The 18454-nt window shown below is 33.2% G+C and overlaps 1 protein-coding gene across 3 annotated transcripts; it reads right to left on the bottom strand.

Moving 5' to 3' along the window:
- Nucleotides 1–1274: 1274 nt before the first annotated feature.
- LOC125060981 (protein gooseberry) lies at nt 1275–18145 on the bottom strand. Of its 3 annotated transcripts, none has more exons than XM_047666112.1 (6): nt 17938–18145; nt 8021–8193; nt 7234–7492; nt 6013–6212; nt 5032–5633; nt 1275–2172 (listed from the first exon to the last, which is right to left on the bottom strand). In XM_047666112.1, exons 1-6 carry the CDS (start codon nt 17990–17992, stop codon nt 2052–2054), a joined length of 1410 nt encoding a protein of 469 aa, XP_047522068.1. In that variant the 5' UTR covers nt 17993–18145; the 3' UTR covers nt 1275–2051. The 3 variants fall into 3 exon arrangements, with proteins under 3 accessions (XP_047522068.1, XP_047522070.1, XP_047522069.1); XM_047666114.1 differs by having other exon boundaries at nt 7390–7492; nt 17938–18143; XM_047666113.1 differs by lacking the exon at nt 17938–18145 and adding an exon at nt 10616–10711.
- Between the last annotated feature and the right edge of the window lie 309 nt (nt 18146–18454).

The raw sequence follows: 18454 nt of genomic DNA, 5'->3' as shown, positions 1-18454 counted from the left end.
TTAAGCGCATTTCTATTAAGAAGAACCAAAGAACTTACTAATTAACTGAAAATGTCTTCATGTGACTATGCAGGGTGCCCCACATTACGACTTATGTTTAATACATTTGACGACTCATTGGTCTAGTGGTTAGTACCCTTGACTGCGAATCCATGGGTCCCGGGTTCGATCCCCGGCTGAGACGAACATCGATGTGATGAGCATTTGGTGTTGCCCACCGCAAATCAATGATAACAGAATATTTACAAAATTCCAAATGCGTCAGCCTCATCGCGATTGTAATTAAAACGCTAATTTGAACCAAAATCTGCTTATGACATATACTGCAAGTTATCGTTATACCTAATTACTTCACGTCGGTAACGTGCAAACAATGCGCACGTGACTAAAGGTAGTACGCCCAAGGATACTTCACGGTATTCAGAGATAAGGTTCTATTGCCATTTTGAAAAAGGAATATAAGATACTATTTATGATCGTTACTTGCTGTTGCTTTCACAAGTGTTCCTAACTCTTATTACAGAATATTTTTTTGGTTAGATTAGGTTTTTTGAAGAACTTCGATATTGATAAGTTGTTTAAATGTATGACGCTTCACACCAGTTGTGGACAGCAAATTAATAAATATTAATAAATAATATACTATCATAAAACATATTTCAATTTAATGTAGCACTCGTAAAGTAGTGTTGGCCTAATGGCATCAGCGACTGTCATCCATGAGGTTATAGGTTTGAACTCCGGCTCCAACCTACAGACCTATTTCCGCATTTAACACTCGTGGTAAATGGTGAGGAAATCGGCCTTAGACTCAAAAAGACGGCGTTTATCAGGCGCAGGAGGCTAATAAAACTTGCCTATTAGATAAAACAAATGACCACGAAATAGATACTTGCTTAATATACTACAACGACTCCGCGCCAGCTCTGGTGTAATCTGTACTATCTTATTATTCCGGATTTAAGTTGATAATAAAATCAAAGTTGGGGAAAAGTCTCTAATGTCTGCCTTCTCTGCCGGGCAAGATTTTGCGCTTGTCTGAACTCCGAGGAAGAAGACGGAGCTAATGTGTCCACGAAGGGTTAAGGTTATAGTAAATAATAATTAACTAATAATAATCACTGCATAAATCACCCACTTCAGCTGTAGTTAAAATATGACCATAACTTTTTTGTATTTACATATTTTGTTATTTACTCTATTTTTTTTTTTCAATAAAATACCAAAAGGCATAAACTAAATCCAGTATTCGAGGTAGGTAATAAAATACTTCACTTTATGAATATTATTTATTTCGGTAAACGTTAATTATACAAAATTAATAACCTAAATCAATTTGCACATTTTTCTCTAAAAATAAATATATTCTGCTACATCACAATTTTATACAAGGCCATGCATACTGATATTACTTAAAAATACTCAACACTTAAATTTAAATCCGTCTTCATATTATACTCACGTTTGCTTATGTAACAATATACTATACATGAGAGAGAATGTTTAAAATGTTAAAAAAGGCTCATGTTTAGAAATAAACCAAAAATTAATCTATAAGTAAACAAAATGAATCAAGGATGTCCAAAAACTTACTTGTATGGAGTTTATATATTTGAAAACGGCATTTAGACAATTGTAACCCTAAATTAGTTAACATTACTTAGGAACGCTTTTAACTAAAGCTATAAAATAATACAGATAGTGTGCCTAAATATAATACCTATATGGTACAGTCGCGCACAAATGTGCTTTCAATTTGAAAAATTCTTATCTTACAATTGTTACAGGTTAGTGGATATGCAAATGTTAATATTCCTATCATAAAAATATCATCAATTTCATCTATGGTTACTAAGGGCACTTATACTGACAGCTGTCAGTGTCAACAATGTATACAAACGTCTATTGTAAATACTGGTGTATTATTTTAATTAGTCTATATTAATATAAGACATAGATAATAGAAACTTATATAGAATGCTTGGTTGATTAATTTCCTGACAATAAGAATATGTAGACAAATATTTGTTTTAATTGACATTCAAAGCTCTTCAATGTACTCGACCCATATCCATACCACCAAGCTGTCCGATATATGGATATCCTGACTTGGCCTCTGTCGGTGAGTGAGCATGAGATACGTAATGCGATGCATTGCTTCCAAAGAATGGACTGTAACAAAAGAAAAACACTGTTAATTATTGATTGTCATATTATTCATACTTTGACAGAAGAAATATAAATGAGATGAGTTTGAAAAAAGAAAATAGTTATAGGATCGAAAGAGCGTAATATTTTAAAATCGCGTTTAAGTCCAATAAAAAGTTATAACCACAGGCAATAATATATTGTTTTTCATTAAAATTACAATCTGAATATAACATCAGAATGTTCTGAATGTTCTTTAGTTAGTCGTGTGAATATAAAGTAACACCACAATATATATTACTAATGTCTATTAATATAACTAATACAGATCAAAATATATCGAATACTGAACAATTAACATAATCCCCAAACTTTATTGATAATCAAAACAATTTGTTAAAGGGCTTAAAGAAACTTAGATATTGGGCTAAGCATTCCTCTTTCGTATAGATTAGTTGATACATTGTTTGACGTATATAATTACCGTGTCTTAAATATAAATCAAATTGTATTACGAAAATTCAATTTAATACAGTGGCTAATACGATATTAACACTCATTCACATCGAACGTAGTGTAGGTGGCTGAAATGTCGGATATCTTTAATGAACTATAGAACTGTCCTATATAATCTGATAGTTTATAAGTACAGAAACAAAATGCGTTAATCCACTTTTGTATGCGATTGTATATTGGAACATTACTTTCTTGTATTGAAATTTTAAGTAGACTTACAACATTACTAGGATAGCAAGATATTTAAAGAGTATGATTTCGTCGAAAGGTTCTTTGTTAGTACCAGAATAATCTAGATATTGAACTCGGAATTTGCTTTACAGAGTAACGGGGCAGGTGTTGGTTAACTTAGAAATTAGCAAAAGCTGCAGAACTTAAACCACGCAACTGCTACTGTACTAATTAATCAATTATACGCCTACAGCAACCTACATCCACCTGGGCCTTTACCCCTTAATTTAAAAAGTATAACTCAGTTTTGAAGGAGATAAATGAATTGTGAGCCGAGTAGTCAATTAAAATTAATTTTAGGTTAACCACAAATAAAAATCAACTTCAAACCTAGTAACAATTTTACCAGTAATCTATCATGTCGTAGTTATATGACCTACATTATATTTATTAGATTTTATGACAAAGTCTAGAAATGTCCTTATTGGTTCACAAAAATATAAATATTTTTAAGTCAACGGAAATGGAAAACTGCCGAAGTACACATGGGGAGAAATTGGTTATGCAGAAAAAACTCGGAATTGTACAGGAAAACCAGCTTTTGTATGGCAATCAAGGTTTATAATATTTTACCAAAAACTAGACTTTTTAAAAATGGACTCAATATACTTACTACTTTTGGAAAAATAATATTATTCTATTAATGATTATCTGAGTGAATTGTATATTTAAATAATGTGACGATGAAGTGATAAATTAATAAAGGAATTAATTATAATGATTTCATTTATTATCTAATATAATATATATAACTTCTATGAAAACTTCTACCTTTTTTATACAAATTTGCACGCCGTTATATGTCTCAGAATATGCTAAGTTTAGATTGTACTCGTAGTAGTACGATAATAGTGTACCAAATCCTTGCAAATTAATTATTATTATTAAAGAAATTAACATCTGTAAAGTGGACAGTATTGTCAAATACAAAAATGTCCTAATGGATGGATGGTTGGAACACTTTGTGATAGTTACATAACAGATCAATTAGTGTGCAAGACAAGTAGAACAAATGAGAACTAATTATCTACAAATTACATAAATATTAGTAACAGTATGCAAGGGAAAGTTAGATTTCAATCAAGCCGTAATCGAAATGCAATTTTCGTTCCAGTGCATGCATCAATCATGTGCATATTTCGATGCACAGATGCAAAGTGATCAATAAAAGGTACACGCAAACCTTGCAGTTTAGGAAGTAGATTACAAATAACCATACAGATTTTAATACGCGGTTAGAATTTCTTAATGTGAGGGTTCATTGTACTAATGTCACGTTCGGCCTTTCATTAATTGCGACCGCTTGATACAAAGCAACTCGTGTTTTTCCGCAATGTAAGAAACCGATAAATGTTGCATTCTGACTTTAAGCGGTTATGGATTTTATTGTGTAGTATTAAAATGTATTTTGCCGTGTTCACCCCGAAATAGGATGTTAAATGTATCTCGACGTTCTAATTGGTCGCAGAAACTGCATATATTATGTAGTCTGATAAGGATTCTGATTTATTTTGTCTTATGAAAATTGTTATAAAGATCGATCACCATATAACGTAACTCATATATTAGTGTCTCTCATTGTGCCAGATATTGTGTGTGGTCCAATGTGTGGTATATTGACGTGCTTTGTTTCGATAACATAGATAAATGTCGTCGCCATATAGAATACTGGGACAATGCCTCACGCTCTTACGACAAATTCACTTCCACAGCTATTATGATAAAACGAGTGCTTTAATAACACGTTCTGGACTCACAGAATGTAAAAGTCGAGAATCAATTAATAACCGATCAAAAAAGTACATGAAATTTGCAACCCTATTGAGTTCACGATCGCTTCGGCATTACGAAGAGTGGCCTATAATAACAGCCCAAGCGGTGTATAATGGCTGACTTCTTACTCTCTTAATTGATTAGCGGCCGCTTCGAATAATGATAAGGGGAGGTGAAAGGAAATAGAATGAATGCTTCCTAATTTGAAGACCGTAATCAAAGCTATCATAACGTCTTTTGCATAACTCTTTGCAAATATTCCAGGCCTAATTGCTATTAGATTTTATTAAAGTACGATTTTACATCTACTGCTTTCAATTGTTTTAAACGTATCTCTAGTATTTATGGAATACTAAAACTTACCTATAATTCTCAGGCCACGCGCTGACTTCTGCTAACTTGTTCTGAGAGTGGCTCAGTTGTCTTGAAGTCCAGTGATTGTGTGCCGTCATATGGTCCTGCTTTGCGTAATCCCCGTAGGCATAAGGATGTGGAATGTCGCCTGCATTTTGATATGTCGGGTGCTGGTAGGTCAAACCGCTACTCTGGATTGCAGATGGGGAACTAGCAGTAGTCGGACTTGAACTGGGTGGAGTAGCATCAGCTCCAGCTTGTAGGGGCGTTGCAATCTCCGAGGAGTGAGATAAAGGTGTTAAATTACCAGACGAAAACGAACTTGATGTTGGTGGATGCAATGACGACGGTAAAGTAGATTGACATACTGAAGGTGCCGAGAGAGTAGATTGATGCAAAGAAGGAGCTAAAGCAGAGTTCAGCACAGAGCTCGTACCCAAAGAGGAATACGATTGCTGCCAGGAGGCACACTGAGCGTTGAAGGAAGATGGGGTTTCGTATTGTTGGTGAACGGGAGGGAAGGCGGACTGCAAGGACATAGTGTTAAAAGCACTCAATTGTTGCGAATTCAATTGCTTTCGGAGTCTTGCTCTTCGGTTCGAAAACCATACCTGTATGACAATTATTCTACTATTAGAACCTTAACACATAATTTAGCAAATTATTCACAAAGCGCGGCAAACACGATCACAGAACATAATTATAAGGTGGGGAACACTCGATTACATTCTGTGTTAGGCTATCAGCCGGGGCTATTAATCTAACAAAAACCGAAGGAACGGTAGCGTGAACAACATGTGGTGACTCGGTTACAATCCTATAATTAATTATAATGATTATGATAAAGGCTATTTGTTATACTTCACAACCACATAACTAATGGGATTAAATACAATTTGTTTGGATACACTTCACTTTAACTACACTATTAATTACGATGTTCTTAATTTATGACACTACTTATAATGTATTGTATTTTGTTGTAGGTACCTGAACTCTAGCTTCTGTCAACTTCGTCTTCTGCGCCAACTCCTCTCTTGTGTACACATCAGGGTATTGGGTTCTTGTAAAAGCACGTTCTAAAGCTTCAAGTTGGTCCCCTGAGAAGGTAGTCCTGGATCTTCTCTGCTTCCTCTTTAGCGTAATACCGGGCTCCGATTCTGTGTCCGAATCTTCGCAAGATGACGGACCTGTGTAAAAATATGTGTTTATTTCGACTATACTTTTAGATTATAAAGTAGATCATATTTTATGTTTAATTCGTTCCTATCTATATGTAATAAATCAGCAGATAAAATAGTATTTGTTTAATATAAATTTGTGTTGTTAATCATAAATTAGTAATTAGGGATAATGAGTTTAGTCCCGTGCAAATATTTAGGCACAGAAGGTTCCATAACATTATGCAAATGCTTCCGCTATGCCCTGAAAACCGTTACTTATGAATGACTAAAATTACGAACCTCACAAAGAGCCCGCTGAACGTAGATTTTAGCCTCATACAACTTAATATGCATAATCTTATCGCAAAATCTCTGGTAAAGCGCTTTCGCTGTATTAGAAGCGCCATTTTATATTGGGTATAGTGTAAGACGTGCGGTACGGACAGATTGTCGTAATGCAAGCCTCGGGGCCAAACGCGATGGGATAATAATACGTTTGAGTACTAATTTCATTTTTATAACCTGCAATTTCTGAAGCCGACATAGGGGGCGCTGCTGTGGCGTGCGCGTCGCTTTACGTGGTTTATTAACTTTATACGCCATTTTACAAAGTTTGCAAACGTTTCAAACAGTCTTATTAATATGTGAAATAGTATATAGTTCAATACCCTTCAAGCCGTCGTTTAGATATTATCTATGCATCAATTCGAGAGGAACGTGGTTTATAACCCTATGAGATATTGTCCAGCTTAGGGCAAGTTGATTAATGGTTAAATGGATTAAGCAAGTACTTTGACAAAAGTCTACGAAAACTACTTTATTCTTGTGTTTGCACAATTTTAACGATGATTTAAACGGCCATAAAAACACGAATATCATGATATGTATCAAAGATAACATGTTACAATTCAGATTACACATATACAATTAAGTTTAAGTTATCTAGAAAGTGATCAGGCAAATAACACCTCATTTGTTCCGCTCCGCTGATTTTATTACATGAAGGCAATTAAAAGCATTTGTTTAAATATTCACGGCCAGGACTTACCTAGAATACCATCAATACTATGGTTTCTTCTAGGATCTGTATCGTCCCTTTTGCCTCCTCGTATAAGCCTCGAAATAGAACTCACTGACGGCGCAGTGTTTTTATCACAAATGCCTTCTTTTATAAGTTTATCTCTAATCTCCCAGGAGAATATACCTGGGTTCTGTCTCTTGAGTTCTTCTATCCGATTCTCAACTTCGGGCGTTGCAACTCTAGGCTTGGATCCGCCGATCACCCCGGGACGGATGGAGCCAGTTTCCTAAACAAAATTATAATTAGAAACACGGTAAATACATATCAATAAATTTTGAGGTAAAAGAATAATAGCAAAATGAACAATGAAACAAATGCATGGTACTTATGTTGGAAAAATAATTAATAATAATAACTAAGATATTAGTTAATGTTATCATCATCATAATTCAATTACATAATTATTGATATATTAATAAAATTATATTAATATGTGTAAGTACACGACACTTATTCCTGAAGTCTGTGCACCAATTGACTTTCTGCCTATGTGCGCATAACACTTGCTCGTACGGTGAAGGAAAACATCGAGAGGAATGGCTTAGATCTTAATCATAGACGGCGTGTGTCAGGCACAGAAGGCAAAATAAATTATCCCGAAACAGATACAGAAATCTAAGGTCCAGATTGAAAAGGTAGTAGTGCCAGTGGTTTTGTTGGATACCAATACACGGCTTTTTACAGTAAGATCTAGAAAGATACATTACATTCTAAGAGTTGAAATAACACTAATTATCGAAGGCTTTTAGCTTACCTGGTATCTATTAAGTATCTTGGAGACACAGCCATGTGAGACACGAAGCTGTCGTGAGATGACACAAGGCCTCACGCCCGCAGCCGCCATCTCCACAATCTTCAGTCTGATGTGGTTCGGTAGAGGGCGCCCGTTGATGAACACACCTCCTAACTGATTCATACGTCCTTGCCCTTTAACAATTAATATGATTTAACTAAACATTAATGTTATTTTAAACCATGACTTCAAGCTGCGTGATTCATTCAATGACTTTGTCTAAAGTGATATTAATCAAGCACGCGCCAACCGCATCAAATTAATCAGAATAAAATGGAATATATTTTAAATTATAATTATTAATCAATCAATGTATTATAATGTCTGATATCTTTACTAAAGCAATGTAATAAAAGACAATGAAAATGTTTTGCATAAAAAATTAAAAAAAATTAAATTTAATAACTCGCATTGTATTCTTTTAGTTCAATGGTAAATAATAAAGATTATGAGATACAAATATTCGTCAACGTATTTGTATAGAAAAATACCGAAGACATTTCAATCGAAGACCGATTGTAAGCTACTGCTCATTTCACGTTTCATTTGATGTGCCCTCAACCAAAAGTATCCGATATCTTTCAACATATTTGGTCACAAACAATAGTTACAAATTGTTTTTTTCGCTTAAAAATCACGAAAGTCATCAAAACCTTAATTAAAGTTATTAAGATATTGATTGCTACAAAGAAATATAACATTTCTGGTATGTGAGCGAAGTGTGGCTATTATAATCACATCACGGCAAATGGTTAGACCACCTATTGTCAAAGGAGACCGCCTTTCGACGATTTTTGCAACGGCTTTGTAAGATAAATCGAAATCTTAGATTTACCGATTTCATAATGAAACTTCGTCATTATTACTTAGCATTTTACTTATTTAGCAAAACCACCTACTTATTAAACAAATTATATACTATCTGTGCCCGCGCGTTCGCCTATCTATGAATACAGCCTTCGTCGATAAATTGATTCGACGCTAAAATAGTTTCTAATTCGAACCTGTAGTTCCCAAGACTAGCATTCAAACTCATCAGCTTTGTAATATATATATATATATATATTGTATACTAGCTGGCCTGGCGAACATCGTACCGCCTAACAGTCAATTCTTGTCTTTTTTTTTAATACTTATTCTGCTATTCGGGACACCGGTCTAGCTAAGATAAAAACAAGAAAGTTGATAAGACAACAAATACATTATGTCAAAAAATAAAAATTTACCTTCAGGAACGCTTCCACTAACACTTGAACTTTATAATATGGTATTAAAGTTCAAATTGACTTTTAAGTATTATTACGAATATTATGTATGGGAATATAGAAAAGTGTTGTTTTTAGACTTTTTCACTCAATTTTTTTTATTTTTCTCTCCGTAAGAACCATCCTCGAACTTCAAAGAATATTCAAGTCAAGCCCTTTTCATGTTATGTCGTGACAACGGAAAACGGGTTTCATATTTATATACATATATAGATTTCTCTAATTCAACGAACGTAATGCGAAGTTTTCATCTTACGGCTTACCTAATCAAAGATTAATCTCAATTTTAATCTAATTTTGACAGAAGAAAAAACACCACAGTGGCATCTTCCATTTGTGAAGGCATTTATAGTTTATCAATTTCACATAATTCCTCAAAGAAACCGCCTCGTGTTGGGCCTTAGACCCCTGTGGTGAAGTACCGATCAATTAAACAACATGTCAACAAGTATGTCCTTTGATAGGGCGAGAACCGAAACAGTTCAAAGCAAAAGAATCCATATTACAATCTTTATATGGCGAAAAATCGTAAAAGAATAAGAGATAAGTGGGTGTCAAATTCTCAACTTCCGCTGGCTTAAACTGAACTCTACCTTCATAAGAATAAAGACTATTTTAAAAGCGGGTCTTCTGGTCTCACGCAGGGGATCAAGCGATCCCTATTTTTTTGTCAGGTCCTGCAGACGTTGTGGTGCCTCGAAAACCCATGTTTTTGAGTGTTAATTTTATGTTCTCGAAATATTTATGACGCATAACGCTTTCGTAATAACCCTCTATACAAATGTGGGTGGTTCAGTCATAATGTATCACTTTATTAAGGTAAGAATCAAATCAAGACTATAATAGATATGAGATTTTATATTAACAAAAACCTTATTAAAAGATCGACCCTCAGTGGTAGGATCCACTTTATTCTAAATACAAAAACCTTTAGAATACACACAGGAGCTTTTAAAGCCTTGTAATGCACGTACCGCATTGAGAAGAACTATTCAATATCTTTTGACCAAATATGTTCGAATAAGATCAGTCAAATCAATGAAAAACCCACAAAAGCTACAATGGTAACGTAAACTCAACAATGCGTAATATAATTCGCAAACATTATAACACTATTAACGCAAAAGGAGGTAAAGTTAACAACAAATTTAAACATCACTCAAAAAGTTAATCGTCCGAAAGCAGTTTGCATCATGCACCATTTTGTATCGACAATTACAACTAGGGTGGTATCATTGATCCTATTAAAAAACCTTTCAATAGTATACGGAAGCCGGAGAAGTATACTCACGAGACTTATTCATAGTTGCGATACCTCCAGAACATAGTCAAACACTGAGCGCTAGGACGCATAAAAAATTCTCACAATAACATAATTGTGTTTCGATTCGTTCAACCGCAGCGATCATGTTAGACGAAATTGAAACAGAGTCGGCCATTTAACGCTAGACGTATGGTAAGCCGTGACCGGATAAATAAATTCACATTTCTGTGTCAACTTTAATTAGAAATTTTCATCTTTGGCTTTATCAGCTCGCTATTCCGATTTTTAATGGTTGCGAAGTACCGTCGTAACTTTAAGAGACACTTGAAACTGGTGACGAAATTAAAGATGTCAGGGAGTCGTGATATTTTGGCAATTTCCTTTTCGAAGAAATCGACAATTAAACTGATAAAAACTTCAGAAGTTACTGAGTGAATTATACGCAACCTAACAAATGGATAAGTCGAACCTTTCCCTATACTTCTAACAGTACAGTGATATGTTCGTATTTGATTTTGCATTGTGTAAATAAATCGTAAACCCCATTTTCACAATCATAATATGTTTCTGCTTGCAAATCAATTTCACGTAGCGACATTAATGTGCTATAGTAAAATTTATATGAGACCTTACGTCATACAATGCTTTCTTCCACATGATTTGTATGCTAGCGATAATCACATAAATAAAGTTTGATGGTGCATAAAAATGCGCCTTAGATTAAAATGCTTTACGCAAAGATAGAACCAGCACAATAGGAATGTTGTATACCTGCCGTATATGGAGACAGAACATAGAGTCAGCTAAATAAATTGAAATTGAACATTTTTCCATTCAATAAACAATTTCTGATTAAACCATTTCCCTGAAAGGTTATCAATTCTCTAAGAAATAGCTATGCGATAGCAATTTATGTGAACATGGAATCATAAATGAAATAACACTTCAATCATTTGAAACAGAATGACAATCAAAATTTATTGACGCACATATAAATGCACACACATATAAACACTTAAATTTTTTATTCAAGGGATTCTCGACTTCACTACGATACAGCATGAAGATTTTTTATATTTTATATAAAATACCTACTTTTAATGCAATTATAAAAGTAGTGCTCTTCTTTCCAAAATTATCAAAAGCCGTATCTGTAAAAGCTTCAACATATCGTTATCAAAGCTTATGCTCCACTGTGATTTTTGAAACTAGCCATGTATTTAAAGATCATAATGAAATATACAACACATATATTGCACTACAAATTATATTATTATCGAATGTCAGTTTTATAGAACCTCAATAAAACTATTAAATTTCAAATATCTTACATCAAAATGAATAAAACTATCCAAAATCAAGCAACAAAGAAGATGCCATTGAATAGGCATAAGAATTGGGCGGCTTCACAAAGACGGTGTCATTCCATTAAGCTTTCTTCAAGCACATTTGTGTGGCCGCGAGTCGCGTGGCATCGTTCGCCCGAGGCTGTAGTGATTGTATCAATTCTATTATAATTATAACACTTGTATCGCCCGCTTATTTGGGCGGTACTTAGGTGATTATCGATTGAAATATGTGTGGTTTTAGCAGCTTTCGATCAATATTTGTTAGTTTTTAAGTGTGTATATTTTCATCTACTACTAGAATACTAAGGCTCGTTGAACTCCTGAGCTAGATAAACTGTTCATTTGTTAAGGATGTCTTTAGAGTATTTTCCTAAAACAAAACTTTTACTTGCACCATTTTTAAGTTATCTTTTATGTCAAATTATGTCATGAGCAAATTCGAGATTAATTCTGACTAAGGTGTTGATGAATAAAAAGGTAATATCCAATAGATAAGGTAGATAGAAGATTAAGAAGCGAATCGAGTAAGAAAGGATAGACAAATTTGGAACAACCTGAAGGAAGCTGTTATCCTCGAAGAGGTTCCCATCAATAGTGCTGAAAGAATTTAGGATAACAAGTAACAAGAAAAAACAAATTAAACTGTGTGTACAAATTTGGTACAACACCTAACTAGGCCTATTAAATTGTAAACATTTGTAAATATTGGAAATAAACAGGCTTTATTATTTTTTTGGCATATACTCCCTATATACCAAGGTTTCAATTACCCTACAACTAAGCATATGTTATATAAAGAGAAAACAACTGTTCAAACGAATGGACGTTTCGGCATATAAAGGAAATATTTTATTTCAATAAGTGTTGACCTCATTTGGTATTCACATCTCGTATTTACCAAAAGGGCTCTTACAATTTTCAAAAGATCTTTGAGAGCCGACGTAATTTATATTAATTTTTACTGAACTGGTGAGCAATGTAGGCCTAGTAAGGAGGTGTTGTACCAAAGCATTTTTTAGACACTTGCCTATGCATACTGTGTAGGATACTTAATGAGAACCCGGCATTTCAAAGACATACTTATAAAGCAAAAATCTAACCCATAAGAGCTGAAGCTAGATTAGAATTAATTAATTTGCGCGACTATAAATAAATACGCGTTTTTCTCTGTAAATGTATATAATAAACTTTAAATTATTTTGTATGGAAAATCTCGCGCCAAAAACAAAGATTTTTAAATATAAATAGTTTGTTTAGTGAATTTATTGAATTTTAATGAAATTTAGTGAATTTCTAAACTGTTGAATGAGCTAAGATTCTTCGGTAAATCAAAAATTTCATTTTGTACAATAAATTCCAGATGGCAATATAATCTAGACAAAAGAAATGTCTTATCCCTTTTATCCGAGAATTCCCGAACCTTTGAGACAATGTAATTGAATTTTTTAAAGAAATATGCGATTAAATGTTTGGTTACTTATTGCTAAGCACATATTGTTTTATTTCATGGATTAGATTATGTCTTGATAGTTACTGTATAATAAAAATATGTTTTAATAAATCTTTGGTAGGTATTTGAGAATTGTAATCATTTATGACGATTGGTCGAATTATAAATAGAATATTCATAATTTATTAAATTCATTGTTTTTTATGATTAATTGCGACATGGATATAAATATCTATCTACTATTAATAAACATAAAATAAAATAAATTTTATTTTAGACTTAACTATTGTACACCAACAAGAAATTTAAAAAAATTTAGCAAGTAACCCTCGTATATATGAATTACAAAGAATTTTCCTATTTCCACAAATCTATCAATACGCATGAAAATTCTTTGATTTATGTATTTTAAGATTTAATTAAAATAATGACAAGTGGCCCGAAGTGATTCGCGGTCATATTACGAAGTTAAAGCGTGTCGGCGCTTTTGATGCGCGCCTGTGTGCGCATGCGCCTGTCCGCCGTGATATGAATGTGACTAAATCTTGATTACACTGAGGTCAGCAATCTGTTCAACAATGCACTGTTCCTTAAATATTTTTTTATTGTTTAAAAATATAAACAATTTCATTGAATAATATAATAAATAATAATATAAAATAATAATAATAATATAGGAAACACTGACAATCATTAACTATATATATTCATAATTAAAAGATTTGTTTGAACAGAAAACAAATGGACAGGAGGCTCATCTGATGCTAAGTGATACCGCCGCCCATGGACACTCCCAATGCCAGAGGGCTCGCGAGTGCGTTGCCAGCCGTTTAAGAATTGGTACGCTCTTTTCTTGAAGGACCCTAAGTCAGATTGGGCAATTCAATTCGATTTTTATTTAAACCCTACTCGTGATTTAGAAGGTAAAGTGTAAAGACCCCATATACACAGATCTGCCTGATTGCGTGTCTGATAGGCTAGGAAGTAGGGGTCCCAGAACATAATAAAAAAATAAATAAAAAAATGATAACAAAAGACCCATATATCTCTACATTATGTTTACTTATTAATAAGGATTTATGCACACAAAATAAGTATTATCAATACAATATACAATTAAAAAACAAGTTTTGTTCTTTAATAAGTTACTGGACTCAAATCTAGAGTCGTCTATCTATTCGTATATGACATTCTTTATCGAATAATCGAGTGATCCTTTAGAGGAAATTATGGAGTTGTAGAGAAATCGCATCGACAAATTACAAGGTGCGGTTTGCTGATCGATATCTCGCTTCATCGTCCGTCACCTACCCGCGGGCGAATGTGAATATTTTGTTTTAAATTAAATTTTCATCTTCAATATTATAAATCAAAGAGAGAATCTCACTTTGTAACTCACAAACTTATATATTTTATAGAAAAATAAATTGGACTTTTCTTGATTCGCGCAATTAACGAAAAACCAAAACCGTAAGGGATCTTAGTCCCAAAAATCAACTGCGTAGGCTCAGGAGGCTATCGACACAGACATGTATGTAATTCTATTATTATCTTTTGACATTCAATTATTATAAAAAAAACACATTCTCTTTAATGACACATTTATGTATTATTATAGTTTATGTATTGTCTATTTCTCTATGAAAAAAGACACCAGGAACCTGGGAAGATGGAATAAAAGGGACAATTTGGAGTAGCCCTAATGTAATTCTGATTATGTAATGCTCGAATACAGTTTTTTTTATTATTGTCAAATTATCTATAAACTATAGGTAAATATTGCGTTGTACCCCAAATTATATTCATAAATTAATTATGGTGTTTAAGCAAAAATATTATATCTATATATATAAAAATGAAACCCGTTTCCCGTTGTCACGATATAACATGAAAACGGCTTGACCGATTTGTCTGATTTTTTTTTATAATATACTTTGAAGTACGAGGATGGTTCTTACGGAGAAAAATTAAAAAAAATGAGTGAAAAAGTCTAAAAACAACACTTTTCTATATTCCCATACAAAATATTCGTAATAATACTTAAAAGTCAACTTGAACTTTAATACCATAGCATAAAGTTCAAGTGTTAGTGGAGGGGTTCCGGGAAGGTAAATTTGTATTTTTTGACATAATGTATTTGTTGTCTTATCAATTTTCTTTTTTTTATCTTACTAGCTAGACCGGTGTCCCGAATAGCAGAATAAGTATTTTAAACAAATAAAGAATCGACTGTTAGGCGGTACGATGTTCGCCAGGCCAGCTAGTTTTAATATAAATTTAAACAATTTTCATATTACAATTAACTGTTAGTATAAATAAAACGTGCAGAAATAATCTCATGAAGGCATTTTTAACGTCGGGCTTTACATCAGCTTACGACGTTAATACCGATTTATTCGAAGTTATATAATTTGTTGTCGACTACAGGATTTATTTAATCGAAAGAGCTCAATACAGCGCGGTGCCTTTGATGACTCATGTAGTTTCAAAGTCCTTGAGTATTGACTAAGAATTAGAATATTTTTCGAAATTAGAGAGCCGTCGGAAAATAGGCGCAAATTTTAATTCCTCTCGACTACGACGGCCCCGAATAGTCAATTATTACGATATCTTTAAAATATTATTCAAACACATCGTGGGATATTCTACGATGGCTTTTGAGATTTATTTCCTATATTAAGGAATATTTTAAGCCTACAATATTTTTGATTTCTTATTATTTTCAGGTAAAGGCAGTTCGATGCTTGGAGAAAGAAGAAGAAGTTAATATTTACTAATGCGAATTATATACATAACGGGTGTAATATTGACCTGTTATCATTAATATCGTATTATCAATAGGTACAACGATAATAACCAAAGGTCTCAAAGAGCACGACACTATCGTACGAAACGTAAAAGCGGCATCCTTTATCATACCGTCTCTTTTCACCACAACCCTTTTTATATTTCGATCCCTTTCATTTTAATTTAGTTTAGACGAAACAGTTCATAAGTCGAAGTGACATTTTTAACAATGCATTCGAAATGTTTTCGTATGGTAATGATTTATGTGTAAAGCTGTCGGGTTTTTGGAGCAGAGAATTTAAAAGCTTTGGCGGCTGAAACAGGTATATTAATTCAATTTAGGGTTAAATTTGAATTTGGAAGAAATTCAAAAAAGGAATTTTAAATTTAATTACGCTAAAAGAATTAATTATGTTTAATATACTGAGGCTGAATTATTAAAATCAAATTACATCTGTATTAAAAGTGTGACCGTAACACAAGCACATGAAAAACTTGCTAGGAATGAAACACATTTTATATTAATAATGGCAAACCAAATGTATAAGTATTAAGATAAAACTTAATATCCAACTTTGAGCCATTAATTAATAACACATTTATGTCTTTTAATAAGACTAATTTAACAATCATACTTTACGATAGTTTCGTATTAGTATAGTTTTTCCATACAGGTTTACTATACGAATTCTATTCGGTTCTTCGCCGGATGCGTCTCCATATTTTCCACACAAAATAATTTCTTTTCTATCTACTATTGAATTTTATTGTTCGTAGGGTACTGTTGTTCAAAAAAGTGTCGCCCGTAATAAAACAAGGGTAAGAAGTCCGTAAAACAAAAGTTGGTTTATGATGCCAATAATTTTTACCCAAACAATATGTCAAAAAATATCAGTAATACTAATAATTTCTCATTTACTTTATCATTTTCATGAATTAAAACAATTATAAGCAATAAGATCACTCGTTGCCAGAATTCTGTTGTTTTTGCAATAACCAATGAAAATATTCACGAACACACATATAAATTGATATTTGTTAAATGACAATTTGAATAACTTAGATTATATAAACTATGATATAAACCTTTTTTAATCTAAAACAGAATATACAAACCATAGAGGAAAGACATTTAAGTGTTTTCGCGCCTAAACGCTCGGTATACTTTTGACAGATTTTGTTTCACTACATTATACAGTTTTGCCGAAACAATGTGACAAATACTTTGAAACCACTTTCTAGCATTGGCCATTATACAATGTTCCAAGATGTTTTCGTTAGTCGATGAAATATTGTTATATGACGTAGTAAAGTTTTTCTATAGTCATAATTTTATAGTTTTACGACGTTTCGAGAAGGACTCCATTAGCTTTTTAATTGTAGTAATTCTCAGCAATCAGTTTTTTATATCTTGATTGCCGGTCTTTTGCGGTTTAAAGACAATTAGTTCTTCAATATGATTTAACATTCCATCAATCACTATTATGTCGATTTAGCTTACATATGTGAAGAGATTTTAATTAATTCCCGTCTGAATAGACGCATTGAAGACTCTTCGATCTGATTCTGCGCATGATAAATACTAAACTGCATACAATTGTTTGTTATTAGATTTATTAAGCTTTCGTGACCCTTAACACTTTAAGGTTCTAGTCACAGTGTAGATAAAAACCTAACAAAGTGATACAGACTTTAAAATTGTAGTATATCAAGTTTTAAAGTATAACTAAAAAATCCTGTAGCGTAATTGCGCAGGCACATACCTTGGAAAGAGTATCCGGTGAAGTACGGCGTCATGTTCAAAGTAGATACTGCCATCGAAGAAACTAACAATTGTTCAATCACAGTCCTAATCACAACAGTCTGTCACTATCAACACGCGGACATTCTTACAAAGTGCGTGTATCTAATCCGTGTTACTTTGAAGACAGCTCAGTAGCCACTGACGTGTGATGTAAAGATGTATTTCGACTCAAGTGTAATCTTTCACAATGCAACAAAAAATGGTCGGCGCGGCCGCCTCCGCAAGCTTCACTAATCTTCTGTCCCTTTCCTACTTTAAACGCACCAGCGATATCGCCGTTAAATTTTCGTATCTTCGTCAATCGTACTGTAGGATACCAAATCACTGCAAGAGTAAATGTTTAATTTGGTTGGAAGTTTGTCTGTCGCTTGGTTTTTGGTGATTTTATGGGAATAACAGCGGCGGGTATGAGGATGCGTTAGAGCGAGACAGTCAGATCTGAACAGTGTCTGTGGCGCGAGGCTGTGTTTGACAAT

Source organism: Pieris napi, chromosome 22 (genome assembly GCF_905475465.1).
Source record: "Pieris napi chromosome 22, ilPieNapi1.2, whole genome shotgun sequence".
Taxonomy (NCBI): Eukaryota; Metazoa; Arthropoda; class Insecta; order Lepidoptera; family Pieridae; genus Pieris; species Pieris napi.
The sequence above is the reverse complement of the archived record's forward strand: the minus strand, read 5'-3'. Positions and strand labels throughout refer to the sequence as shown.